Source organism: Artemia franciscana, chromosome 4, assembly GCF_032884065.1.
Source record: "Artemia franciscana chromosome 4, ASM3288406v1, whole genome shotgun sequence".
In the NCBI taxonomy this organism is placed as follows: domain Eukaryota; kingdom Metazoa; phylum Arthropoda; class Branchiopoda; order Anostraca; family Artemiidae; genus Artemia; species Artemia franciscana.
Genome location: NC_088866.1, coordinates 33683710 through 33708643, shown reverse-complemented (window position 1 = coordinate 33708643; position 24934 = coordinate 33683710). Strand labels below are relative to the sequence as shown.

Sequence of the window (24934 nt, the reverse complement as noted above, 5' to 3'; positions counted from 1 at the left end):
TTTGGTAATCTGTTATCTTTCATCCACACAAGCTGTACTAGCCATCTCAACCTTTCTTTCATTATTGTCGTAGACAGCAGGATAAAGCCACATTTTTCGAACAGCTTACTATTTGAAATACAGTTAGTCCGATGGGTACCGAAAACCTTCCGTCGACAATTTCTCTGGAAAATATCTAACAAATCCTCCTCCGTCCTCCGGAGTGCACATGTTTCAAAACCATACTTTACCACTGTCATCAATGTATCCTTAAATATACTATTCTTGGTTCGTAGACTTATCTTGTTTTTCTTCCACACTTTTTTTTAACCATGAAAAAAAATTGGCCCTTGTTTATTCTATTTCTAACATCTTCACCACAACCACTCTCTACACTAATAATACCACCTACGTAAGTGAAGCTGTCCGCTTGATTGATCTTGTTACACAACATAACCTCTTTACCTTCATTAATTCCCAGTCTTAGCAACTTAGTCGTCTTAACTTGAATTTTCGAACCTATTCTTGCATCCTGAACTCTTAAAACCTCCAAAATGTCATTTATTTTGCTAATATTTTCATCTAGGACTAATCAAAACACTTTTTTGTCGCTTTACTATCTGTGGTTTTGTATGACGTTCACCCGAGAGTCTGGCTTACTTCCATGCCTAAGTAAGTATAGCTAAGGCAAGAAAGTCTTGTTGAATCTATAGGCCTTTTTCGACGAGATTGTTGATCAGCAACCTTCTTCTAGGGACCATAAAAGGTTTTGTTGACCCACAATATGGATGAAACTGACCCACGATTGAAATCATTGTTTCTTTTTCAATTTTATTGGGCAAATCTACGGGAAAAACAATTAGTTTTTATAAAGGTTTTGCACATATTCTTAACTTGATCTCTTGCACAGAATAAGACATTATAAGGTACTTTCTTTGAAATTACCTATCCCTTTTCTTCCAAAGGGCAGTGAATAAATCTTGCTGTGTTTTATAGAAACTAGAAAGATTCATAATTTGATCAGACAGCGAAAAGGTTTATAAACAGCAAAAATTACAGGAGTAAGCATGATTTTGACTGAAAATAGTAAAATAATGTCCAATTGATTTTAAAAATATTGTCATTCATTTCCAATAGTAATAACCTCACGACTGTTTATAATTAAATCTGTTCTTGCGATCGTTGATCAACATTGTTGATGAACGATTTGTTTGCCAGAAATGGCCTTATGTGTGAACGCCACTCTTTTCCGTGATTATGCCGCATATTTTAAACTCTAATTCATTGAACATGTACAGCGATAATCAGATAATAAGAATTAGCAGTGATACTTTGCTTGTCATATTAATCATGGTTGCAGCTAAAGAGAGAACAATAGCTAATAGCAACCAAAAGTTAAAGACGTGTTTAAAAAAAAAAAAAACTGCCTATTGAGAAAAATTTCTTCCATATGACAATGACTTGTGAAAGGTAACTATTGTTTCAGTTTATCTTAAAAGTAAAAGTTTATTGTGAAAAAAAACAAATTGGGGTAATTTCGAAAAAATCCTGAAACCCTCCCCCCCCCCAAAAAAATGGCGTTAGATCGAAACAAAAGTTGCATAATTAGAATCAGCATGGACGAAAACTTAAGGGAATTCCGGGCCCCCACCTTGAACAGCAAGAAAAGTCACTTTTTTACGCATAGAGAGATCCTTAATGGCTCATTTATAAGTTATTTTTCATACCTACGTGGTTTCTATAAATTCCACCAGCAATCTGTATGTCTCATATGGCCTATAAATGACGCTATGCCATTTCTCAAGGTGTAGGGCAAGCGGGCCATCAGAACATCGTAGACAGATGTTTATTAGCTCATACAAAAGTTATTGCTCATATTCACGTACTTTTCATCAATTCTACCACCCTTAAATGCCATGTAGCAGAACGGCTCCACTTTTGGTACCATTTCTTAAGTGGAAAAGCTTGGAAATATAAAGCGGTACCATTGTAATAATTATGGTCCGAAATCCTTAACAGGAGGTTACAAAAACCCCTCTCGTACGTTCTCCCTCCCAGTCCCCTTAGTAATTTCCAAAAATCGTCTGCTCATCAGCAGCCTACGGCAACGTTAAAAGGGTTAGGATGCTACCACACCATCGTTAAAAAATGTCTAATGGCTTATTTAAAAGCTATTGCTCCTATACATGTTTTTACAAATTCCGCCATCTGGTAGATTTCATGGCTTTTAATGTTATCTATTCCGTCGGGAGAATTTGCTGTGAATACGGTTAGTCAACGATGAGCCTCGTAAAATGATTTTAAGATATCGAATGTTCTTAATAAGAGGAAATTCACAGAATAATTGGATTTATTATAGACCTCTCCTTCTCCTGTTTGCGAAAGTTCAGCTTTACCAAAAATAGTTTAATGTTCTCATTCTTTACAATAGAAAATTTAGTTAACTCAACGTTTTATAATAGCCAATTACAAAAGCATTTGCTGAATAAGGTCCGATAACTACGCTTTTGGTAGATAACATGACCCTCCTATGTCCCTGGGAAAAAGGCTGTAAGCTATGCAATTATGGTTCTACAAAAAGCAATAGATTAAATTTGATTACCTGTCGTCGCAGTTCAGTTAGTAGAGCGATAAACTTTGAATCAGAATGTCTTGGCACAAGTCCTTATCGTGTATTTTTTTAATCATGGATTGTGTTTTCTTTGTGATTAGTTTTCAGATAATTCACTATTTTTGTAAACGTGATGCACTTGTTTTTAGTATGGATAATTAACTTTTTGTTGTAAAGTCAAAGTGTTTCGTAACTGTCGAAGCTGTTTGCAGCATTCTCTAGGGGTGTCGTATCTCCCCTATGAATCAGAAATGAAATAAAAAAAACATTTTTTTTCAATTGAAAGTAAGGTTTTAGAACAGAAATAGCTCCTCATATGAGGGAGATCCTCCCACTTCCGAAAAAAGATCATGAGAGATAGAAAGCTAGCGCTTTACTGAAAACACATAATCCAAGAATAAAAACAAGAATATAGCCGGTCTTACACCAGCTGTGATACCAGTAACTTTGAGTATAGCCTGGAGCAAAATTATCTTAAAACATAAAGAGAAAAATAAATATGTTTTAATAGCCAAAAAGTTATTGCGCAGCATATAGGAATAATGGACTGATTTATCAGGTAACATTTGGTATCAACTGATATAATACCAATAGTGAGTAATATACAATTTTAAATGATAAGGAACACGCTTTAGTGTTGCTTGAAATGAAGATCAAATAAGCCATAACATGAACTCTAGAAATCCAGTTATCTCTCTCTATACAACAGAAAATTTCAGATTATGATACCAATTCAAAAGCTGGTCTATAGTCCTAATACTATCAAGATGGCTTCACTTTGGACTTGTCAACAAAGTAATCATGAAATGTACTTTTAAAAACAGAACAATCATTTGACTGATCCATTGTGCAGAAGTGATACCAAATTAAACGAAAAAAAGCAACAGTCCTAAATGCTTTTTTACTGTACCAAAACTCCTATATTGTTTTGTGTTTTCAGTAAAGCTCTAGTTTTCTATAATCCTACAAACATTGCGAAATATAATTAGTTGGCTTGTTTGTACTAGTTTTATTGAAGCATGTTAGTAGACTGTGGTTGATTTGATTCTTGACATAGACGCCACAATATATTTCAAATTTACAAATACTTTAAGTTTATGATATTAAAAACGTAGATTTTTACAATTTTTATGTAAAAAAAAATGAAAAAGGGAAGGTGCCACAAGGTTGATTGTTCTATAGAACAAACCTGTTTCTCCAATGGAAAGACTGGTTCTTTTTTGCCTTATAGCTCGACAATCTCTCCGTAATTAGAATTTTTCAATAATGCTGCCAAACTATTCTCTTAGTCTCTCTTAAAGATGGGTTGTTAAACGCAAAAAAATTGTGCAGCATTATTGAAACTTGGATAATTTAGTTGTTTACTGTATGGTAATACAAGAAAATATTCTCAATGGTTTTCTTTATAAAATGATCCCTTGAAAAGAAGGATCAGTGTTGCCAAACTTGACCTTAATTCTTTGAGAATTGGAACACAACCTTTAAAACACACTTTTAGCCGTGAAATACTATCTTGTGATAAAATCCAATGGAAACAGTTGAAAAGGGCATAAATGGCGAGTTGACTATTAAAAATAAGAATTTTCAAAATGGAACTCCTAAGAATTTGAATGGGAAGAAAATTTTGCACTTGCCATGACCAAATAGTAGCCAACTCCCTCACCTGCCTTGTGGTAGAGCTAGTGAGATTCTTTTTGTTTATTACACATGCTTTGGACAAAAATTTATTACAAGAAGTTTTGGTAAAGTTTTCAAGAGGGGTGCTTTAATATCTTGTAATTAGCTAAATCAAACTCAGAGATGAATCTAAGGTCAGAAATTTACCCCAGTAAGGCGTTTTCAAACAAATATCTATAATCTTTCCTTTTTTCTAGGGGTTAGAGGACTGTATAGAAAACAAGTCAACACCTATTTAGATTTTGATTAAAAAAATGTTTGACCTTAATTTTGGGTTTTAGTTTCTTTTTCTTTGGCTCTAAGATTTAAAATACCATTCGTAGGGTCTCACCGGGATTTTAAGATATATTGAGTTTTTTTCTAGATTTAAGAAATAGCTTACAAGTTTTTAAACCTTTATGAATTAGGATTAAGGAAAGGTTTGAGGCTTGAAATGCTTTAAAGAGTTTACATATTTATTATGTAACGCTGCAAAAGGTTACATATTTATTACGCAGAAATTTTCTAAGGTCAAGTTCCTTTTGAAGGGAAGGGATGGACGTAAATACTTCAAAATGTCTTGCTGAAAAACTTTTGAGAATCTTGATCCATTCCTAAAAGTTTCATTATCCAACTCAGCCGCTTTCCAAGGTAGGACAAGTTCCAACCTTGGACCGCAGTTTCAATAAAGCATACAAAACATGTTGGTTTGGTTATTTCAAAATCAAGATGCGATATTTTTGTCTAAGCTATCTCTATATCCTTCTCCCCCACTAGATAATGCACGCTCGCTCAATTGGTTTTATCTGCTTTCCTTTGTCTTCTTGGAGGGTCAGCTGATAAGGTCATGTTTTATAAGTTTTAGCTTCAAAGTATTTCTTAACTTTTTAAGCGAGCTGTACCTCCTCCTAAATACAGAAGCATAAGGGTCTTGTACCTTCAATATCAGTATTATGTCTTATTTTTATCTGTAAGTCTTGATTAAAAGAAAAGCGCTAGATTAAAAATTGTTCTTTAATAACAATCAAAAAACAATCAAAAAAGTTTCTGTCGCAAAAATTCATGTTTTATAGCACGTTGCCTTTTGAATTACCCATCCTGTTGTCAGAGCCGTTCTAGGGGGGGGGGGGTCAACCAGGTTAGCTGCACCGAGTTCCGGAGCTTGGGCGCTCCCGAAGGGTCTCCTACTTCGATCAATTTTTCACATTGATTCTGTTCTTTTTTGCTCATATTGGAGTCGGGAGGGAGTTGTAATAAATTTTGCCCCGGGCACCACCAACCCTACGAACAGCTCTGCCTGTCGTGTATTTATTTATGGGAGCTCTATTATGAAGATTAAGCTAACAGACACTTGCTGACTGTGCTACTAATTTATGATTTTATTTCAGCTCCTTCGTCAACAAACAATTGGAGCAGAAAGATTACAGTACGAAAGTATCCACTAAAATGTAAGTACTCATTGCAACAATTATAGTACTACTACTACTATTGCTGCTACTAATACTCACTCATTGCAGCACCAAGCAGCCTGAGGCCAAAATAGCTTCACACGCTCCTTCACCCGACCTATTCAAAGCCCCACTCTTTAACCCCTCCAATGAAGTTCTAATCCTTTAAATCCATTCTTATGACCTCTTGCCACCTTATTTGGGCACAATCTACTTTTTGCTTGACCCTAGATTGGTTGTCAAAAAGCACAGTGTTTCACAATCAGGAATCGTATATCAGAAAAGCGTGGCCTAGCTTACTCTTTTGCCATACGATATGAAAAATTCAAAAGTAGAGCCAACTGGGCCATGGTTACAGAAATCGGAAACAAGAACGAAAGCATGAACAAAAAAAGCAACAGAACAGTAACTTCGCCACCTTTATACATATACTTATCTTTTCAAGTTCGTCTTTCCAATCCTGCCGATCCTCTTTTTTTCCAAAGCAAATTCACTGGTGCATCAACTCACGGATTTGCTTCTTCGCATCCCTAATACTACCTATATTGTTCCTATATTATCTTCTTGTGGATTTATCTCCTCACCCAGTTTTCTTAATTTAAAGAAGAAAATTAAAGTGACCTTATTTTTGCCAAACCCCTCCCTCTCCAAGAAAGAAAAAAAACCCTTCCCTCTCCAAGAAAGAAAAAAAAAACCTAAGCAAATGGGCTAAATGGCTAATGGCCTACGTCTCAATGGATAAGTTATGCTGGTACGTGTGGTGAATTAATGGTTAATGGCTGATACGTCGAGTAAATGATTAAATTATCCTCGTTATTGTGGATTAAGTTTGCAAATAGATGGCTAGTGCTGTATTTGGCTATTCTGCTCCAATGCGTAGACTAAATTTGTAACGAGATGGCTTCTGGCTAAAGGCTCATATGTAAATGATAAATTATGCTCGTACACATCGGCTAATGATTAATATATAAATTGATAATATATATTAATAGCTGTAGACTAATGGCTAATGACTCGTTTAATCTTTCTACCAGTTCTTCCAAAATTTAAAGCATAATGAAAGCTATTTATTCTAACGAACGTGGTAGCCCCAATGTTTTTCGGCCCCAATTGGGACAACAGAAACACGCTTTTTTATTGTTGTGTTAACGTTTAATCTGTCTACCAGGACTTCTAAGATTTCAGGCGTAATAAAATTTATTCGCTTTAACGAATTTGGTGGCCCCAACGTCTTTTGGCCCCAATTGGGACTACAGAAACATGCCTTTTTGTTTTTATTGTATTAACGTTTAATCTTTCCACCAGGACTTCTAAAATTCCAAACGTAATGAAAGCTGTCCGTGTGAATGAATTTGGTGGTCCCAATGTGCTAAGAGTTGAAACAGATGTACCAGTACCGAAGCACACAGAAACGCAAGTAGTCATCAAGGTTGGATCTGCTGGCGTAAACCCTGTTGACACTTATATACGAATGGGCTTATTTGCAAACTTGCCACCTTTACCTTATATCCCTGGAAGAGATGGAGCTGGAAGAGTTGTAGAAGTTGGTTCAAAAGTTCAAACTTTAAAGGTAGTTCGAACATTAAAACTAGTCACTTGTTCGTCATTAGGTTAAAGTACACATGTAATTCACTCCGGTTAGAATCTGACTGCCAAAAAGGTTCTGCGTTTAATAGTTAGGTCAGTTTGTTGTGGCTGAAATGTTTTTAGGAGAGACAGCTTTGGATTTACTGTCCAAGACCTCTAGGTTCTCAAAATTTACCTATAAATGTTCCATGGTTTTTCTAACTAGATGTAAAAAAAAATGCTTATCACTAGCACGATTTCTAGTTATGGTTAGAACTTAATTCCAAATTTTTGGTCCAGTTCGACTATAATTTATATTCCCTGTGGAAAAAGAGATTTTGTGACAAGCCTACAGACGATATTTGTTTTTTTAAAACAAAAATACAATTTAAATTTCAGCAGTATAATTCGGTAAATGGATGAAGCTGAACCTCAGCTATTAAATTATAGCAAACCACTGCCTTACGATGAAACATCAAAACTTTTATGTTGGAAAAATAAATACCCGCAACTGGTAAAGGGAATATTATATCAGAATACTTAAACGGGTGGATCAGAAAAATTTCTTTAAAAGAAGGCATTTACAAGACATCACGAACATCAAGTAACCATTATTTCAGTTCGTCTTAAAAGTAAAAGTTTGTTGCGAAAAGAAATTAATGGTGATTTCGAAAAAAAAACCTGAAACCCCTCGAAAATCATCTTAAAAGTAACAGATTATTGTGAAAACAAATTAACTAAAACTGAAAACTTTTCAACTAAAAATCTAGCAAAAAAATAAGCTTGAATCTATAATAGTTTTGAACTGAACCTTCAAACTTCACTCTGCGATGAAGCCTCTGTGCTAGTTCTAACGGCGGTAATTGAGAGGAAGAGACGTCCTTGCCCCTTAGTGTCTTTCTCCTGTCTAGGTTTTGAAAAACACCTTTTTGTGGTCATTTGAGTGGAAAAGGCACTTTTTCCAGTTAAAAAAAAAAGGCGGAAACAACCAAAATTATACTTTATGGGAATGTGCTATCAAGTCAAATTTATAAAAAGTGATTAGGTAAAAAATAAGATTTTTTAAATGAGCCCTTAAACAGCTCCTTTTTCTACAGCAGCCTTCTAGTATCTGCTAGTCATTAGGCGATTTACAAAGTCCCATCTTCAAAGTGGCTTTTTCAGGCGAAATCAACCGAGTAAAAACAACTTTTTGCTCATCGAAAAACAAACATTCCTGAAAAAAATGTATTGTTTTGTAAAGTATGGATAGTAAACTTTTTGTTATAACCCGGAAGTTTTCGTAGCTGTCAAGTTTGTCTGCAGTATTTTCTAGAGGTATCTTACCTCCCCTAGATCGGTAATGATTAGGAATTATATTAAAAAATAAGTTTTCAACTGAAACTAAGAAGTGACAGTAAAACTTAAAACGAACAGAAATTATTCCATATAAATAAAAAAGATAGTGGCGGTGTTGTTTCTACATTAAATTTTAATCAAAACGAGCAACGATTAATTTAAAAAAAAAAACAAACAATTTTTTCCGAGGAAGTAAGGAGCAAAGTTGAAACTTAAAACGGACAAAAACTGCTACTTCACAGCCTATCTAATATATATATATCAATAAAACTAGTACAAATAAAACAAATAATTATGGTTTCCTATGTTTCTAGGATTATAGAAAATTAGCGCTTTACTGAAAACACAAAATTATGTAGGAGTTTTGGTACGGTAAAAGCGAACCAATTAAGGACACTTTTTACAGAATAAAAATATAGCATTTTAGGATTGTTGCTTTATTTTTTTTTCCGTTTAATTAGGTATCACTTCTGCACAATGGCTCAGTTAAATGACTGGCTCTCGTTTTGGTTCTGAAAAGGACATGTCATGATTCGTTTGTAGACAATTTCGAAGTAAAGCTATCTTGATAGTATTAGGACTATAGACTAGCTTTGGAATTTGTATCATAGCTTGAAATTCACTATTATGTAGAGAGAAATAACCGGATCTCCAGAGTTCATATTAGGTTTTATTTGATTTTTATCTCAAGTAATATCAAAGCACAACTCTTACATTATAAGATTGTATTTACTCACTATTAGTGTTAGAGCTGGCGAGACCAAAAATACTACCTGATAAATCAATCCAATATTCCTGTATGCTGTTCAATTACTTTGCGGTTATTAAGACAATATTTAATTTTACGCTATGTTTTTAAAATAATTTTAATTGTATACTGAAAGTTATTGACATCACAGCTGGTGTAAGACTATGAAAAGCTTTATAAATTAGTTAATTGTTGTCAGGCTACATCCTCACTTTTGACTCCCAAATCAATATTCCTGTTTTTTATACTTCGCTTTAGTTTTTTCAGTAAAGCGCTAGTTTTCAATAACCCTAGAAATATAGGGAAACATAATTAGTTGTTTTATTCTTACCAGTTTTATTGATGTGTATACTAGATAGGCTGTGAAGTAATAATTCTTTGTCCATTTTAAGTTTCAACTTCGCTCTTTACTTCCCTCGGAAAGACTTGTTTTTGTAAATTAATGACATGTAAAGCCCATGCATTGCCAAAATCCATAACAGATGACTCTCTTCCTCCTCTCCATAAGGAAAAAATGTATGACAATCAATTATATAGCGTCCTTTGTCGTTAAAAACAATAACCTTTTTTAATATATACCATATTGAAAGTTTTGCCGAATACATAGTTATATGTAAAATTCTTATTCAATTCTTATCTTATTATATGTAATTCGTATATGTAATTCTTTTGTATCTACATTCTTTTTAAGTGCGAGCCCTTTGATCCGATCTTAGCTGTGGGTTCTCTTACTCAGAAGCTAGCGCCCTGGACGGATACGCACCGAACTGGTGCTAATGAACTATGCACTTATATATTCGTTGGTGGGCCCCAGTACGGCTGCGCGGCAGGCTTGTGTAGATTGATTTCATTGTCGCTTGTCTTCTAACTGCTGACAATGTGCACTTCGTTGCTTGTCTTCTAGTCGCAACAATGTGAACTTCTTCATAATGTAATGGCATCACCATAGCTCCTTTACAACCACTCTGGGAAAAATATGAATTTTTCCTTAAAGTTGTGACCAATTTATATCTTTTGTGTCCAGAAATCTTTTAGGCCAGAAATGTTAATATGCCAGTTTTAAGAAGAAAAAAAACTATGTAGCCGATTTCGACGCGGCAGGCTTGTATATATTGATTCTCATTGTCGCTTGTTTTCTAACCGCAGACAATGTGAACTTCGTTGCTTGTCTTCTAACCGCATTCAATATGAACTTCATCGAATGTCTTCTAATCACAGACATTGTGAACTTCCTTTTGATGTAATGGCGTCGCCATAGCTTCGGTACAACCAATCTTGGAAAAATTCGAATTATTCTCGCTTGTCTTCTAACTGCAGATATTGTGAACTTCTTCATGATGTCTTGTCATCAGGTCAGGTTCAATTAGAAGTTTCTGCTTTTCTTTGCCAAAATTTGTAATGTCTTCTTTTCAGAAATATTTTGATAATTAAGCGTTTGGAGCCAAAAATCTTTCTACTGTATTTGTATCCCAAAATCATCTTTATTATGAATCCAATGGTTGCTAAAAGTAACACTCAATAGAGAGAGAGAGAGAGAGAGAGAGAAATTTCTATCCTTTCCATCCAGATTAGAACGTTTGCCTTAATTCCATTGATTTCTTTTTATGACGTCAATCGTCACATTTTTTAGCCAATCACGGTAGTCTTTAAGCGCATGTCAAAAAGGGAAGTCAAACAACCTCACCTTTTACCCATTACTGTATTTACTTCTTGACGCTATATTGAATTCTGAGTCGGTAAAAACAAAGCAAAAAAAGAGTTTTCTTGGATGGAGTTTTAAGCAAGCCAAATGAAAGAAAATTTTTTCATTCGTTATATTTTAAAAAGTAAACTCTTTTTAACCCCACCCCTTTAAATACAGCCTTGTTTCTAGCTCAAAGACTACTAGAACTAGAAGCAATTTCATGCCCAATACACCGAAGAGAAGTAAGACTATTCCTATGTTTTCCAAGACAGTTCTTTAGAAATCTATTTCTACTCTCGTCTACCAACGTACAAAGCTTCGCCAACTGCAGTTAGTTAGATAGATCTAGTATCAACCTACACAGATCAAAGGGGGTTCATCTAGTTTTTTTTTTTGTTTTTTTTTTTAGTAGCAGCTTATTTCTAGAAATATTAAGAAATGCTTCGGGACTTTATTTCTACTCTCCTGTAATAATGTCCAAAATCTCATCGAACGCAATCGGTTAAACAGGTATAGGATCCATCTACATCAACAGGTCAGAGGAGATTCGTCCCGGTTTTTCTGAGTGACAACTTATTTCAAGAAATTGCAAGAAATGCTTAAAAACCTAATTTCTATTATCCTGTGTTAATGCAACGAAAATTTGCCAACTTCAATCGGTCAAAAAAGATGGAAAATCGAAATACATCAGAAGGTTGCATGAAACGATTCGTCTAGAAATGTTTTATCGAAATACCAAGAAATTTTGAAAAACACCATTTTTTATCTTCTGTAACACTAAAAATTTTACTGACTATAATCGGTCAAATAAGAGCAAATATCCACTCACATAAAAAGGCCAAAGGAGATTTTGCTTCTTTTCGGATAGCTTCGCATCCTTTTCTATTTTATATTACTAAAAAGAAAATTTTAGCATACCTAGTAGGCTTTTTATTCATTTCATTTCTTTTTAAATTTTATCTGAGTTTTATCATCTTATGCCCTTGCTTCATGTTGTTGGACCCAGAAAGGAAATTAATCTTCATTAGCCTGTGATAGTTTTTTTTTTATTAATAAAACATTATTTTATCTTGCTTGGTTTTTCCCTTTTGTTATAATTTCAAGGGGGAATAATTAATTACTGCTCTTACTTTACTTACAGTGGGTAACGGCTCATTTACGATTTTTGCTATAGTTTCTTGGGATAATGATTAGCTTTCCGCTGATGCTTGGTTTTCAGCAGTTAGTGACTAATTTAGCACTCTTGCCATATTTTGAGCTGGTAAAGATTAACTAACTCCTCTTGCTAAATTTTCAGGGAATATTGATTAGTTTTCTGCTCATATTATACTTTTAGCAAGTAATGATTAATTTACCGCTCTTGTAACTCCTTGTTGTCTGGTTCTAAGCCAGTTAAGCGCTTGGGTGTAGACCTGAGATGTCTTGGTTCCCGTTCAGCACTGATTCCAGAAATATTGCTTTTTCTAAGGCTAAAATAATTTTAATGATTTAAAGAATATGAAAATTGCAACTTGGAATGTTACTAAGTTCAAACATAACTACCGTTTCGACATTTTCACTGACAAATTCAGACGCTTTGAACTGGACCTATTAGGAGTTTCACAAACTCATATCCCAGGGATAGGAAACGCGAAATTAGGTGATATTGAATTTATTTACTCAGGCAGGAAGGATGGGGTACATAGAAAAGAAGTAGGGCTCATGATAAATAAGAAATCGGCCAAGTCTTATTAAGGTGAGGAAGGTATTAATAATATAATACTAGTCGCTCATTTTGTGACTAAAAAGTGTAGAGTATCAGTCATAGTAGTGTCATAAAACCGACTGATGGACATAGTAGTGACTCAGATGACATTTACTTAGAGTTACAGGAGGAAATAGACAGGGTACTAGGAAGAAATATGGTATTTTTTATTAGGAAATTGTAACGCTCAGGTCGGTAGAAATAGGGACAGACTGTAGCTTAGTCTAGGTAAATTTGGTGTAGGAAAAGAAAACAGTGATGGCTACAGACTTAGAGATGCTGCAGAAAAAGTTTTAAGGGAAGAACATTGCGATTTTAGAAGAGGTAGAGGATGTGTCGACCAAATTTTCACTCTTAGTTTAATAATAGAAAAGTGCCCAAGTTATCAAACACCTTTAGTCCCCAGTTTTATAGGTTATGGGAAAGTATTCAATCCAGCTGATAGGAGGTCTTCTCATTGTATGGTAGACCAGGCAAATACATTAAAGTGATTAGTGCTATGTAGGAGAATAACACTGCTGCAGTAGGAAATGAGATTAGTAGGTGATTTCGTATTAAAAGGTTGTGTTCTATCCCAACTTCTATGGGTCATTTTGATGTGCATTGTGTAAAGGAGCACAGGATAGGCAATGGGAGAACATAGAATCAAATGGGGAAGAAAAACTTTTCTGGACTTAGATTATGCTGATGATTTAAGCATCATAGATTAAAATGTGAGCAAAATGAATGAACTTTTAGAGGTTTTGCGAGTTTAGGGTACTACATAAGGTTCGAAAATTCAGAGTTCAGAGTGCTAGAATAGGTTAAAAATTAATGTTAAGAATACCAAGTCGCGAAGGCTAGGAATAAGTGTATATGAAAAGATGACGTTTGGTAGAGAAAAGATACATCAAGTGGACAGTTTCACTTACCTTGGTAGTATTATAAGTAAAGACGGTGGGTGCAGTTTAGATGTTAAAAGTACAATAGCCAAGGCCCAGGATTTGTTCAAAGCTGAAAAAATTTGGAAGAATACGAAGGTAAGTCTGTGAACCAAGATTAAAATATTTGAAGTTAAAGTGATGACAGTGGTCAAATATGGTTCTGGAGCATGGCTGTTTCGAAACACAGAGGGAGATTTGTTAGATGTTTTCCAGAGAAATTGCGTACAGATTGTTTTTGGTACCCGACTGACTGACCGTATTTCAAACAATAAGCCACGAGAAAAGTGAGGTTCAATCCCGCCTTCCAGGCCCATAATGAGAGAAAGGTTTAGATGGCTACGGCACGTTCTGCGGATGAAGGATGACGTCCTTTTGGAGCAATCGTCAAGGGCTAAACAGAAAGTAGGTCATCCTCGGTTTGGGTGGGAGGAGGTCGTAAGGAAAAGTTAAGGGAAATGGGAGCTTCCTGTGAGGGTGCAAAAAGCGAGGCTTTGAATAGATAAGGATGGAAGAGGAGCGTGCGTTGCTGTTTTGACCTCAGGGAGCTTAGTACTGCTGTGATTTGTTAGTAGTATCAGAAGTAGTTATATTTTGAGCTGACAAGGATTAATTTACCACTGTTGCTCTATTTGAAGCGGTAACGATTTCAAAAGTTAATCGATTCACCGCTCTTGCTATATTTTCAGTGGGTAATGATTAATTTTCTCCTCATAGTGTATTCTCAACAAGTAATATTAATTTACCATTCTTGCTATTTTCAGCAGATAATGATTAAATTACCTAACTTCTGTATTTTCAGTCGTTAATAGTTTCAACGAGGAATGATTAGCTTACAGCTCTTGCTCAGTTTTCAGCGGATAATGATTGTTTTTACCACTCTTATCATGTTTTCAGCCGGGTGATCGTGTGTTCTTTAGTGGTGCATCTGGATCTTATGCCGAATATGTCTCATGTGAAGCCCACAGTGTGTTCCCTTTGTCCAATCGGCTTTCATTTTCACAAGGGGCTGCTCTTGGGGTGCCTTACTTCACAGCATACCGAGCACTTTTTATCAAGTAAGTGTACACCAGGAAGTGTTTGAGGGGTCACTTGCTCTCGTAAATCATGTACAACTGGTGGTGCATGCCAGGCATAACTGGACTGTGTCAAGTATTTTGGGAACTTTGACTACCGTGGGGGAACTGTGCCAAGTGTGGCAGAATTGTGTGGCACGGATAGCGCTCCGAGATGTACACTAGGTTTAGGAAAGTCAGTGACCCCTCAGAAATATTATTTTTGCTATCAGATAGGTAACTTCACACCATTTAAATGTACGAACAATTATGTTACAATTATTTGTAACCTTAAATTCTTAAAAGTATGTATTGGATTAACGACGGTTCTTGACAACTAAGATCCTTGCCTCGGCCCTTCACTGTATTCTCAAGCTGAGATGAAACCCAATTCGCCACCAGAGAGTCTTCTGAATGTAGGCTAAAATCAGTCGAACTAATTTTGTGTTGTTTCACCAGAAATAAATATACAAAAAGGGATACTCAAGTATTTTTATTTTTCAATAATGTAATAACTTATCCAAGAGATTAAAATTCCTTCATTTAAAAGGTTTTCTCTGGCGGGATTGAAGGATATTGCAATGGAGACCAGACAACTGTTTCGCAGTTAGAAAAACCTACAGGACATGAGGGTGAGGATATAATTTGCATATTATTCGTGCCAGCAGGTTTTTTCAGGGTAGTGAACGAAGTCCACATTCCACAAGTATCACAGTCGCCTTGAAATGAAACCCACAAGTATCGCTATTTTGGATCATTGCGCTTGTGTACTGTCAATGCGTACGTGGGTAAAAATTACATAAATAAAAGAAGCTTATTTTAATAAGCCTATAGCTTTCTTTAGTGTTTCTTGTCCTAATCCTAAAAAAACAAGCTGGCAAACGTGGTCCACAAGTCACGATTGCGTAACGCCCAAATATCGCTGTTGTGGATCAGTCCACATGCGCAATGTCAATGCGCATGATTGTATGGCGGGTATTACAAATTGTGCCAAAAAAGCAGAATTCAAGCCAGAAGGATTGCAAAATGGGCTTTGATTACATGAAGATGATCGCGTGACATCACTTTCGATTAATAAGAAGTCTTTTCCATTGACGCAAAAGTTATTGAAAGGGAATGGGGTATTTTATGCCTTCAGTAAAAACGTCTCTGACAAACAGTGAAAACAATCGTATATTCAGCCAAACCAAAGTTTTATGATCCTGTTGGATCTAATTTGACACTTGTGGTCCTTCTTTTAATACCCACCATACATGCACATGCGCATCGACTGTGCGCAGGCGCGCCATTCCTAAAAAGTGATTAAATAAAAAAATTAAATATTAACTGCAGGTAAGGAGTGACGTTAAAACTTAAAACGAACAGAAATTATTTCGTATATGAAAGGGGTTGTCCCCTCCTCAACGCCTCGCTCTTTACGCTAAAGTTTGACTCTTTCTCACAACTCTATTTTTTAAAACAATAAAAAACTTTAGCGTAAAGACTCGAGCCGGCTCTAAAGGAGGACCTGAAGAAACTCGGGGAAGGTAAGTAGGAAGGGTGTGGGAAAGTAGAAGATGGCTGGCTCCCAACCCTTCCATCGCACTTCCTGGTTGAAGGGCCATAAAGCAGAAATCAGCACCACCAGTAGGGACTGTAAAGTCCAATGCCATATTTTTTTAACTTTTTTACTCTAAGATTTTTAAATTATTGCAAATAATTAGCTTTCCCTTTATTGGCGGTTTTGAATTTGGGGTTTCAGAGTTTTGGATTATCAAACAGTTTGTGGTAACGAACTGTAGTAAGGAGCGACCCGGCTCAATAGTAGCCAAAACTCAAAAAACTGGAATTTTTATACCAACAGTTACATCAAAAGAATTACATTTTAACGCTGATTTTAAATATATAAGTTTCATCAAGTTTATTTTTACCCATCAAAAGCTACGAGCCTGAGAAGAAATTTGCCTTGTTTTAGAAAATAGGGGGAAACAACCCCTAAAAGCCATAGAATCTTAACGAAAATCATACCATCAGATTCAGCGTATCAGAGAACCCCGTTGTAAAAGTTTCAAGCTCCTATCTACAAAAATGTGGAATTTTGTAATTTTTTTTTTTGCCAGAAGGCAGATCACGGATGCGTGTTCATTTTTTTTTTTTTTTTTTTTTCAGGGGTGGTCGTATCGACCCAGTGGTCCTAGAATCTTGCGAGATTGGCTCATTCTAACGAAAATGAAAAGTTCTAGTGCCCTTTTGAAGTGACCGAAAAATTGGAGGGCACCTAGGCCCCCTCCCACGCTAATTATTTTCCCAAAGTCACCGGATCAGAATTCTGAAATAGCCATTTTATTCAACGTAGTCGAAAAACCTTATAACTATGTCTTTGGGGATGATTTACTCCCCCAGAGTCCCCGTGGGAGGGGCTACAAGTTACAAACTTTGACCAGTGCTTACATATAGTAATGGTTATTGGGAAGTGTACAGACGTTTTCAGGGGGATTATTAGGTTGGGGGGGGGGGTTGAGAAGAGGGGGATATGTTGGGGGAGCTTTCCTTGGAGGAATTTGTCATGGGGGAAGAAAATTTTCATGAAGGGAGCGCAGGATTTTCTAGCATTATTTAAAAAAAAAACAATGAAAAAATAAATATGAAAAAGTTTTTTCAACTGAAAGTAAGGAGAAGCATTAAAACTTTAAATGAACAGAAATTATTACGCATATGATGGCCTCACCTCCTCCTAATACCCCGCTCTTTACGCTAAAGTATTTTTAGTAATTTCAACTATTTATTCTACGGCTTTTGTTATTCTGGGGTCATTCTTAAGAAATTGGGACAAAATTTAAGCTTTAGTGTAAAGACCGAGGTACTGACGGGGGGGGGGTGAAACTCCTCATATACGTAATAAAGACATGAGAATATAGAATTTCGTTCCGTAAGGTAATTTGTAAGTTACGTATATCTTTTACTAATAAAAACATTCGTAAAAAATTGAAAGTTCTAGTTGCCTTTTTAAGTAACCAAAAAATCGGAGGGCAACTAGGCCTCCTCTCCCGCTCCTTTTTTTCTCAAAGTCATTTGATCAAAACTATGAGAAAGCCATTTAGCCAAAAAAATAGATATGCAAATTTCGTTTTAATTATTCATCTGTGGTGAGCCAAAATCCAAACATGCATTGATTCAAAAACGTTCAGAAATTAAATAAAAAAACAAGTTTTCAAGTAAGGAGCGGCATTAAAACTTAAAACGAACAGAAATTGCTTCGTATATTAAAGGGGTTGCTTCCTCATCAACGCCCCGCTCTTTACGCTACAGTTTTTTACTGTTTTAAAAAGTAGAGTTAAGAGAAAGACTCAAACTCTAGCGTAAAGAGCGGGGCCTTGATGAGGAAGCAGCCCCTTTCATGTACGAAGTAATTTCTGTTCGTTTTAAGTCTTAATGCCGCTCCTTGCTTTCCGTTAAAAAAACCTGTTTTTTATTTAATTTCGACAGGAGTCGTCTTTTACGTAATGTTCATTGCCATGAACAGTTTGATAATAGACTATGATAGGCCAGATAATATAATAAGCTGGATTATAGGCCAGATATTACAATAGGTCAAATTAAAGGTCAGAGTATCGTGATGTCCCCTTTTTATCAATATCGTTCCACAAATTGAATGGTGGGACTCGCCAGGGAAATATCTGCTCCAAATTCGGTATTGGTACTACCTATGCCGGAAGATAAGCTCCAATGGCAAAGACTAGCAAAGGTGATTCTGCCCTGTTCCCCATACGACGAATTCACTGGCCTTTGTAGTCCCTCGGCCCTTTGTTGGCTATTTGTTTTCGTCATTTGTTTCTCAGTTGACTTGTGAATAGTAGGTTCAAAACCCATAAAAGACCTCTTGATGAAGCGATGTAAAAGACTAGTGGCAAATCAGATATTTAAAAATATTTGGTGCCGAAAATTTAGGAATAAAATAAGACGATTTATAAATTAGTGCGCATGCAGGAACTTTTTGCTGGAGGTGGGGGCAGGCCAGGATTTATGCATAGATCTGGGCCAAGAGGCGTGCAATGCCAAGGGACGTAAAAAATAAACTGACATTTTTTTTCTTAACAAAAACTGGACTGGTGTGATTTATTGTCAAAGTGCCAGGTGGACTATGCAGCTGCGCTGCCTATTCATAGAAAAGTGATTTTAAAACAACAGAGGAATTCAGTAGCCGCTTATAAACTGTCAGATGTCTCCCAAGAATGGCAGCTGAGAACTTGGTATCAACCCTGTCTTGAATTATTTTTGGCTCATCGCCCATCACTTGCCTTCTGTTCAGGGCTTCCACTATCTGTGGATTTTGGGTATTTCCCCGTAATTCTCTGTATATCCCCGAAAAAAATTGCTTGGGCCTAGGGGCGCCATAATGCTTCAGCCTCGGGGCCCAAAGATCTAAATCCGGTCCTCGGTGGGTGCATTTCTGGGGGGTGGGAACAAACGTGTAAGAACCATCAATTGGGGAGGAAAATATACGAACTTATAATCGAAATACTAAAGAATCTTAAGATGTTGGGATTGAGTGTACGGCCATGAAGCTCCTTCCCTGGCGGTTATAAATGTGACGTTCGAAAGTAGGATACTTTGAATGAGCCCCAATTACGAATCGCTTTTCTGTGGTAAAATTAATTTAAGATGAAATATTCTTCTGTAGAAAAGGAAAAATTCAAGCGAAGAATGCTTCCTCAAAAATGTAAAGGGCGATCTTTTAAAATTTTTAACTTGGTTCATTATGAATTACACTTCACTGCTTAACCTACTTTTTACTGAGTCAAAAGCTAAAAATGGTTTGTAACTAGTATTTTATTAAAATTTACATCGTTCGTCATGACTCGCAAAACTTTTAAATCGCTTCGGTAGAGAAAGTAATTTCGACCCAATGGCAAGGGCGTGGTAAGTCTTGCATGATCATCATGCGATTCAAGCAAAAGAATGATGACTTTATTTACCATTGAAATAATATTATATTGAAGACGGGAATTGTAGTGCATGCTGTGTTTTTGCAGATATTCTAATAGGGGTTTGTAGCTTATTATAACAAAGAAAAAAACTTTACGCAGTAGTGTGTAAAAGATATAGAAAGGAAATAATTTCTGTAATTAAATATCGTATTAGCAGTCCAAAATGTTTATTATCTATTACACTGTTTGATCAAGACTACCCAATTAAATGTAGGCTTCATTTGTGTTCAATAAAGAAACTTTACTCTCTTCCCGATGGGCAATTATGTAAATTTAAAACAACAAAAATCATATAGAAATCCTGGTTAATTACTTGGGAATATGGATGTAGCATGTTCTACACATAGCACATTTGAGGGGCTAAGAAAAAACAGACCAATATCTTTTTTTTTTTTTTTTACTCAGGCATTTAAATAAACAATAAATTTCAATTGTAGACCGCATTTCGTCTGCACAATTTTGAATCCACATTTCAATATAATAAAGATAAAACTTACATGAATTTATATCCAATCACTGTCGATTGCAAAACCGACCTTAGCAAAATAAGTAGAAGAACATTGTTTTTTTTTTTTTTTTTTTTTTTTTTAGTTTAGATTCATTTTATAGGGATTTTGTTGATATGTAGTTCCTGGAGATAAAGTGATTATGTTTGTTTTAATATTTATTGTTTACCGTGGTGGGCTTAGTGGTACGAGTGGCCAAGTTTTTTTTTTTTTTTTTTAAATGTGTTAAAACAAACCAAAGATTAGCAACGACAAAGAAACGCCAGAAAATAAAACCCCCTATCGCCCCCCGGAAACGGCCTTGGCTGATGCACATACTTCTTCCCGTTTTATTTTTTCTGGCCTTCTAATCACCGTACGTTATATTATTTGTAATTTATAAGTTTACTTGAAACAAAATATTGCCTTGAATACATAATTTCTGCTAGAGTGGATTCAAACTTCATTGATTTCCTTTGCAGTTAAATAAAAAAAAGGAAAAAGTTTTATAACTAAAACTAAGGAGCAACATTAAAACTCAAAACGAACTGAAATTGTTCCATGTATTAGGGGGATGCCCCCTCCTCAATACCCCGCTCTTCACGCTAAATGTTGTACTTAAACAAAGCCTCTTATTTTAATTAAATGACCCTTGTGTTTCACGAGTAGTTTTTAAAGAATTGGGACACAAAGTCTTTATCGTAAAGAGGGAAGTGTTGAGGAGGGGGTATGCCCTCTCCTCGATTAGTTATAATTTTTGGAAATGTGTTTTGGACAGAAACGTAGTCTTTAACAGGTACTTTCAAACAGTTCGTGGTAATGAACTGTAAGTAAGGAGCGACCCGGCTCAATAGTAACCAAAACTCTAAAAACGGAATTTTGAAACCAATTGATATATCAAAAGAATCAGCTTATTATGTTTATTCCAAATATATAAGTTTCATTTAGTTTGGTGTTACTCATCAAAGGCTACGAGCCCGAGAAAATTTGCCTGATTTTTGAAAAAGGAGGAAACACCCTCTAAAAGTCAAATAATGTTAATGAAAATCACACAATTAGATTCAGCGTAACACAGTACGTAGAGTAACACAGTATTGTAGAGGTTTCAAAATCCTATCTGCAAAAATATGGAAGCCAGAAGAAAGATAATGGATGTGTGTCTATTTTTCCCCAGCGGTAATCGTACTGACTCAGTGGACCTAAAATATACAGGAGAGGGTTCATTTGAACGGAAATGTTTTAGTGAAATTTTTAAGTGACTAAAAAGACTGGTGGGCAAAGCCCTTTCCCACGCCCCTTTTTCACAAAAATAGTCCGATAGAAACTTTGGGACAGCCATTTTGTTCTTCATGGTTGAAAGGCCCAATTACTGTGCTTTTGGAGCTAACATGACCCCCAAAAGTCCCAGGGAGAAGGTTTTTAAGCTGTAAAATTCGCCCATTGTTTACATACAGTATTTGTTACTGGAAAGTGTGCATACATTTTTTGGTTGGGGGGGGGGTATGAATCTCCTGCTAGGGGGTTTTCCACGGGGAAAAGTTTCCGTGGGGAGGAAAGTTTCCAGGGGGTGAGCATTTAAGGTGAAATTTTACACTGGAGGAATCTGCCAGAATTCCTATACAAAATTCTTTTGTTTGTTTTGCTTTCTCTTTGCCAACTCAATTTTACGCATGGAGATGTTAAGGATAATTGTCCAGGGTAAATTTTCACCGGGATTAAATTGTCTAGAGTATTTCTCTGTGAGGAGCTTTTCTGTGAGGAATTTTACCGTTGAGAAACCAGTCAGATTTTCTGACAGTTTTTAAAAAACGACAAGTTCAAAAAAAATTTAATATGTAGAGTGAGGTGTTGAGGAGGGGGTAGTCCCCCTCATATGCGTGATAATATCTTTTTTCCTATGTGTTAATGTTGCTTCTTACTTTCAGTTGAAAAAAACTTGTCTTAATATAGCGAAAGAATGAACAGTATGAAGTCAGAACTTGTTGTGAGAGAGAATTTGATTGCATGGTTTGAAGTTTTAAAATTTAATAGAAAGACTAATTGTTTTGTATTAACATTTTTGTCGTTTTTAATGTCGAAAATCTCTCCCCTAAACTTTGATCCATAATATAATAGCCTTTTAAAGTTTGTAGCATAGATTGATTACCTGAATAGGCTGCCAGATTATATGGGAAAATTGCTGCAATAGGCGATCAGATAAACAACTAACAAGACTGATATCAAGTAATGGTAATTGAAAAACAATAAGAATAACCGTTCTGCCTATTTCAAACACTGTAAGGAACCTTTGCTATGTCGTGGAAGAAGAGGTGCAACGAGCTGACCAAATCAATCACTGTAGTCTATCATAAACTCAGGGCTGTTCCTAGGGTTGGTGGTGCCCGGGGCAAAAGTAATTACGCCTCATCCGGATACCGACTCAAACATAAATAAAAAATAATAATAGTCCTCGCCATTGGCCTTCGGATAATTCTTGCAGCGGTAGCCCCCTCTCTTTCTTTTAAATGACCCTGTATTAGCTAATATGTTTGGAACAATGGAAAGGAATTTGTCAAAAAGATTTGTCAGCGCATTGGGTCGTAGAGATAATTTCTAACATAGGTCGTTTGTACTTGTTACTTCGACATTAATAATTAGTTATATATCCAAAAAACTAGCATTACAATTAGATTTTATTGCTCTATTTGAATTACCAAAATACAGTTGGAAAAAAATGCTATTAAAATTTTAACTTGAAGTCACTATTAAAAAAAATTTATTTATCAAACCTACACTAATTGTATTACATTTAGTATCAATATCAATTGATATCAGAGAGGTTGTGTTGTGCCAGCTATAAAAATTCTGGCTCATTGTGCGAGTACTGTTAATATTTAGTGATGTTATATAGTTAAACCCTTAGATATTACCGAGATGGCAGTAAGCCAGGTGAAAAAATTCTAGTTCATGGTTTAAGTGGAGCTTGTTTAATATCATTTACAGTATAGTTTGAGATTGTGGTAAATTAGCTGAAATAGTCCTGTTTATGGTGTAACTAGTACTGTCGATAATTGTTTAATATAATTTATACTACATTTGATATTAATATCATTTTATTTTCTAGAGGTGGAGCTAAGCCAGCTGAGAAAGTTCTGGTTCACGGTGCAAGTGGTGCTGTTGGCTTGGCTGTAACTCAGTGGGCTCGAGCAAATGGAAATGTGGTTGTCGGCACTGCCGGAACTCAACAAGGAATGGATCTAGTCAAGAAAAATGGAGCTCTGTTTGTTTTTAATCACAGGTTTAACCAAATTTATACACTTCTTTAAATTCCTTCTTTAGTTTAATAATATGTTTGCAAGCTAAACAAAATACTTTTCAATTCTTTCAAAGCAGGTCACAAAGCTTGGTTGTTTTATTTTTATTAGACTGATGGGATTTTTGAAGGAGGAGTTTTGATTAAGAAGAAAACTAAGAAAGTGGACATTCCGCTCTTTCGGTCTAATAAAAGAGCCCCCTGGAAGAGGAATTTCAGACAACCTGAGAAACCTGTAAAAAAAAAAAAAAAAGATCAGGAAGTTTGACTAGTCAAGATTCAGGGCAAGTATTTAGCATCGAAACAAAGAATAACCGTCTCAAACAAATTAATAAATTTTGACACGGATATTAGACTCATTTCTGACATCTGTACCAAATCAACGTCATTAACATAACTCAAGAACATAACTGGCCCTAGAACTAAACCTTGCAGGACGCCAAGCTCAACTTCAGTATCCGCAAAGAGGATTAGACTTGAAGAACTTTTTGAAACTAGCATTTGAGCATAGTCACCTCTGGGCAAAGTTTATTGGATGCTAAGACTTTTCTAGAGGGATTGTAATCCCCTCCCATAAAGTTTTAGCTCAGAAGCTAAATTTCTAATAAATATGCTCATATAATTGATATACCATATAACTGATAAGTAATTGATACCTAATGGCCTATGTCACCACATAACTGATAACTGATAGCTATGTCATATTTAAAAGAAATAGAAATATGTATGGTAGGATGTACACCTATCCAAACAGAGGAGGAGGAATGACACGTGCTATTGAATTTATCTGTCAAAGATGGCTCCTTGGGTCCCTTTTATCAAGTACAATTTTTGCAAGAATCGAACTTGTTCTCTGGGAAAGGTTGAAGTACCTTGAATCTTTTAATGTGAAGATAAATTAATATAATTTTTGTCCATAAAACTGTGTCCTAATTTCTTATGCTGAATTCCTCTTAAATTTATTTTTTAAAAAATTGAACTAGGAACTAGGTACACATATGCCACAGACAAATTTGACACGCAAATATGATAATTCCTTTGAAAAAATCATGCTAATATTGTATGAATTAAAATAAACCTATATTTTCAATGATATTAGTTTTTTCTTTCAACTGTCAGAAAAACTACTAAAGAAACGGAAAGCGATCGAAGGGGTATTTTTTGAAGGCTTAGGATATCATTAGAACTCTTCGTCTTGGATTTGCCAAAATTTAGCAATTTGCTAGAATTTACAAAGGTAAAATTTTGATTTTAAATGGAAATATGCTTAATAGTACATGAAACCTGATATACAACATAAAAAGATTATTTATTAACCTGTTTGGGTTGTTCACTTTCCACAAGCAGTGTGTTTGAGGATTGACTCTGGCCAACTAGGGGTAGGCACTTGTGACCACATGTAGGTCCGCTTGTAAGGAGGGGGACCCCCCTTTACGAGGAG

At 35.5% G+C, this 24934-nt stretch overlaps 1 protein-coding gene across 7 annotated transcripts in view; it reads left to right on the top strand.

Annotated features, from left to right (window-relative positions):
- Positions 1–24934, top strand: part of LOC136026332 (quinone oxidoreductase-like) — a 56049-nt gene that overhangs the window by 20721 nt on the left and 10394 nt on the right. For 5 of the 7 annotated variants that reach the window (XM_065702759.1, XM_065702763.1, XM_065702764.1 and 2 more), the window contains exons 2-5: positions 5635–5694; positions 7000–7264; positions 14592–14752; positions 23305–23478. In XM_065702759.1, coding sequence (XP_065558831.1) covers positions 5635–5694; positions 7000–7264; positions 14592–14752; positions 23305–23478 — 660 coding nt within the window. Of the gene's footprint in view, positions 1–3860; positions 3962–4282; positions 4333–5634; positions 5695–6999; positions 7265–14591; positions 14753–23304; positions 23479–24934 lie in introns of those variants that run through there. The other 2 variants (XM_065702762.1, XM_065702760.1) reach the window with 2 other exon arrangements.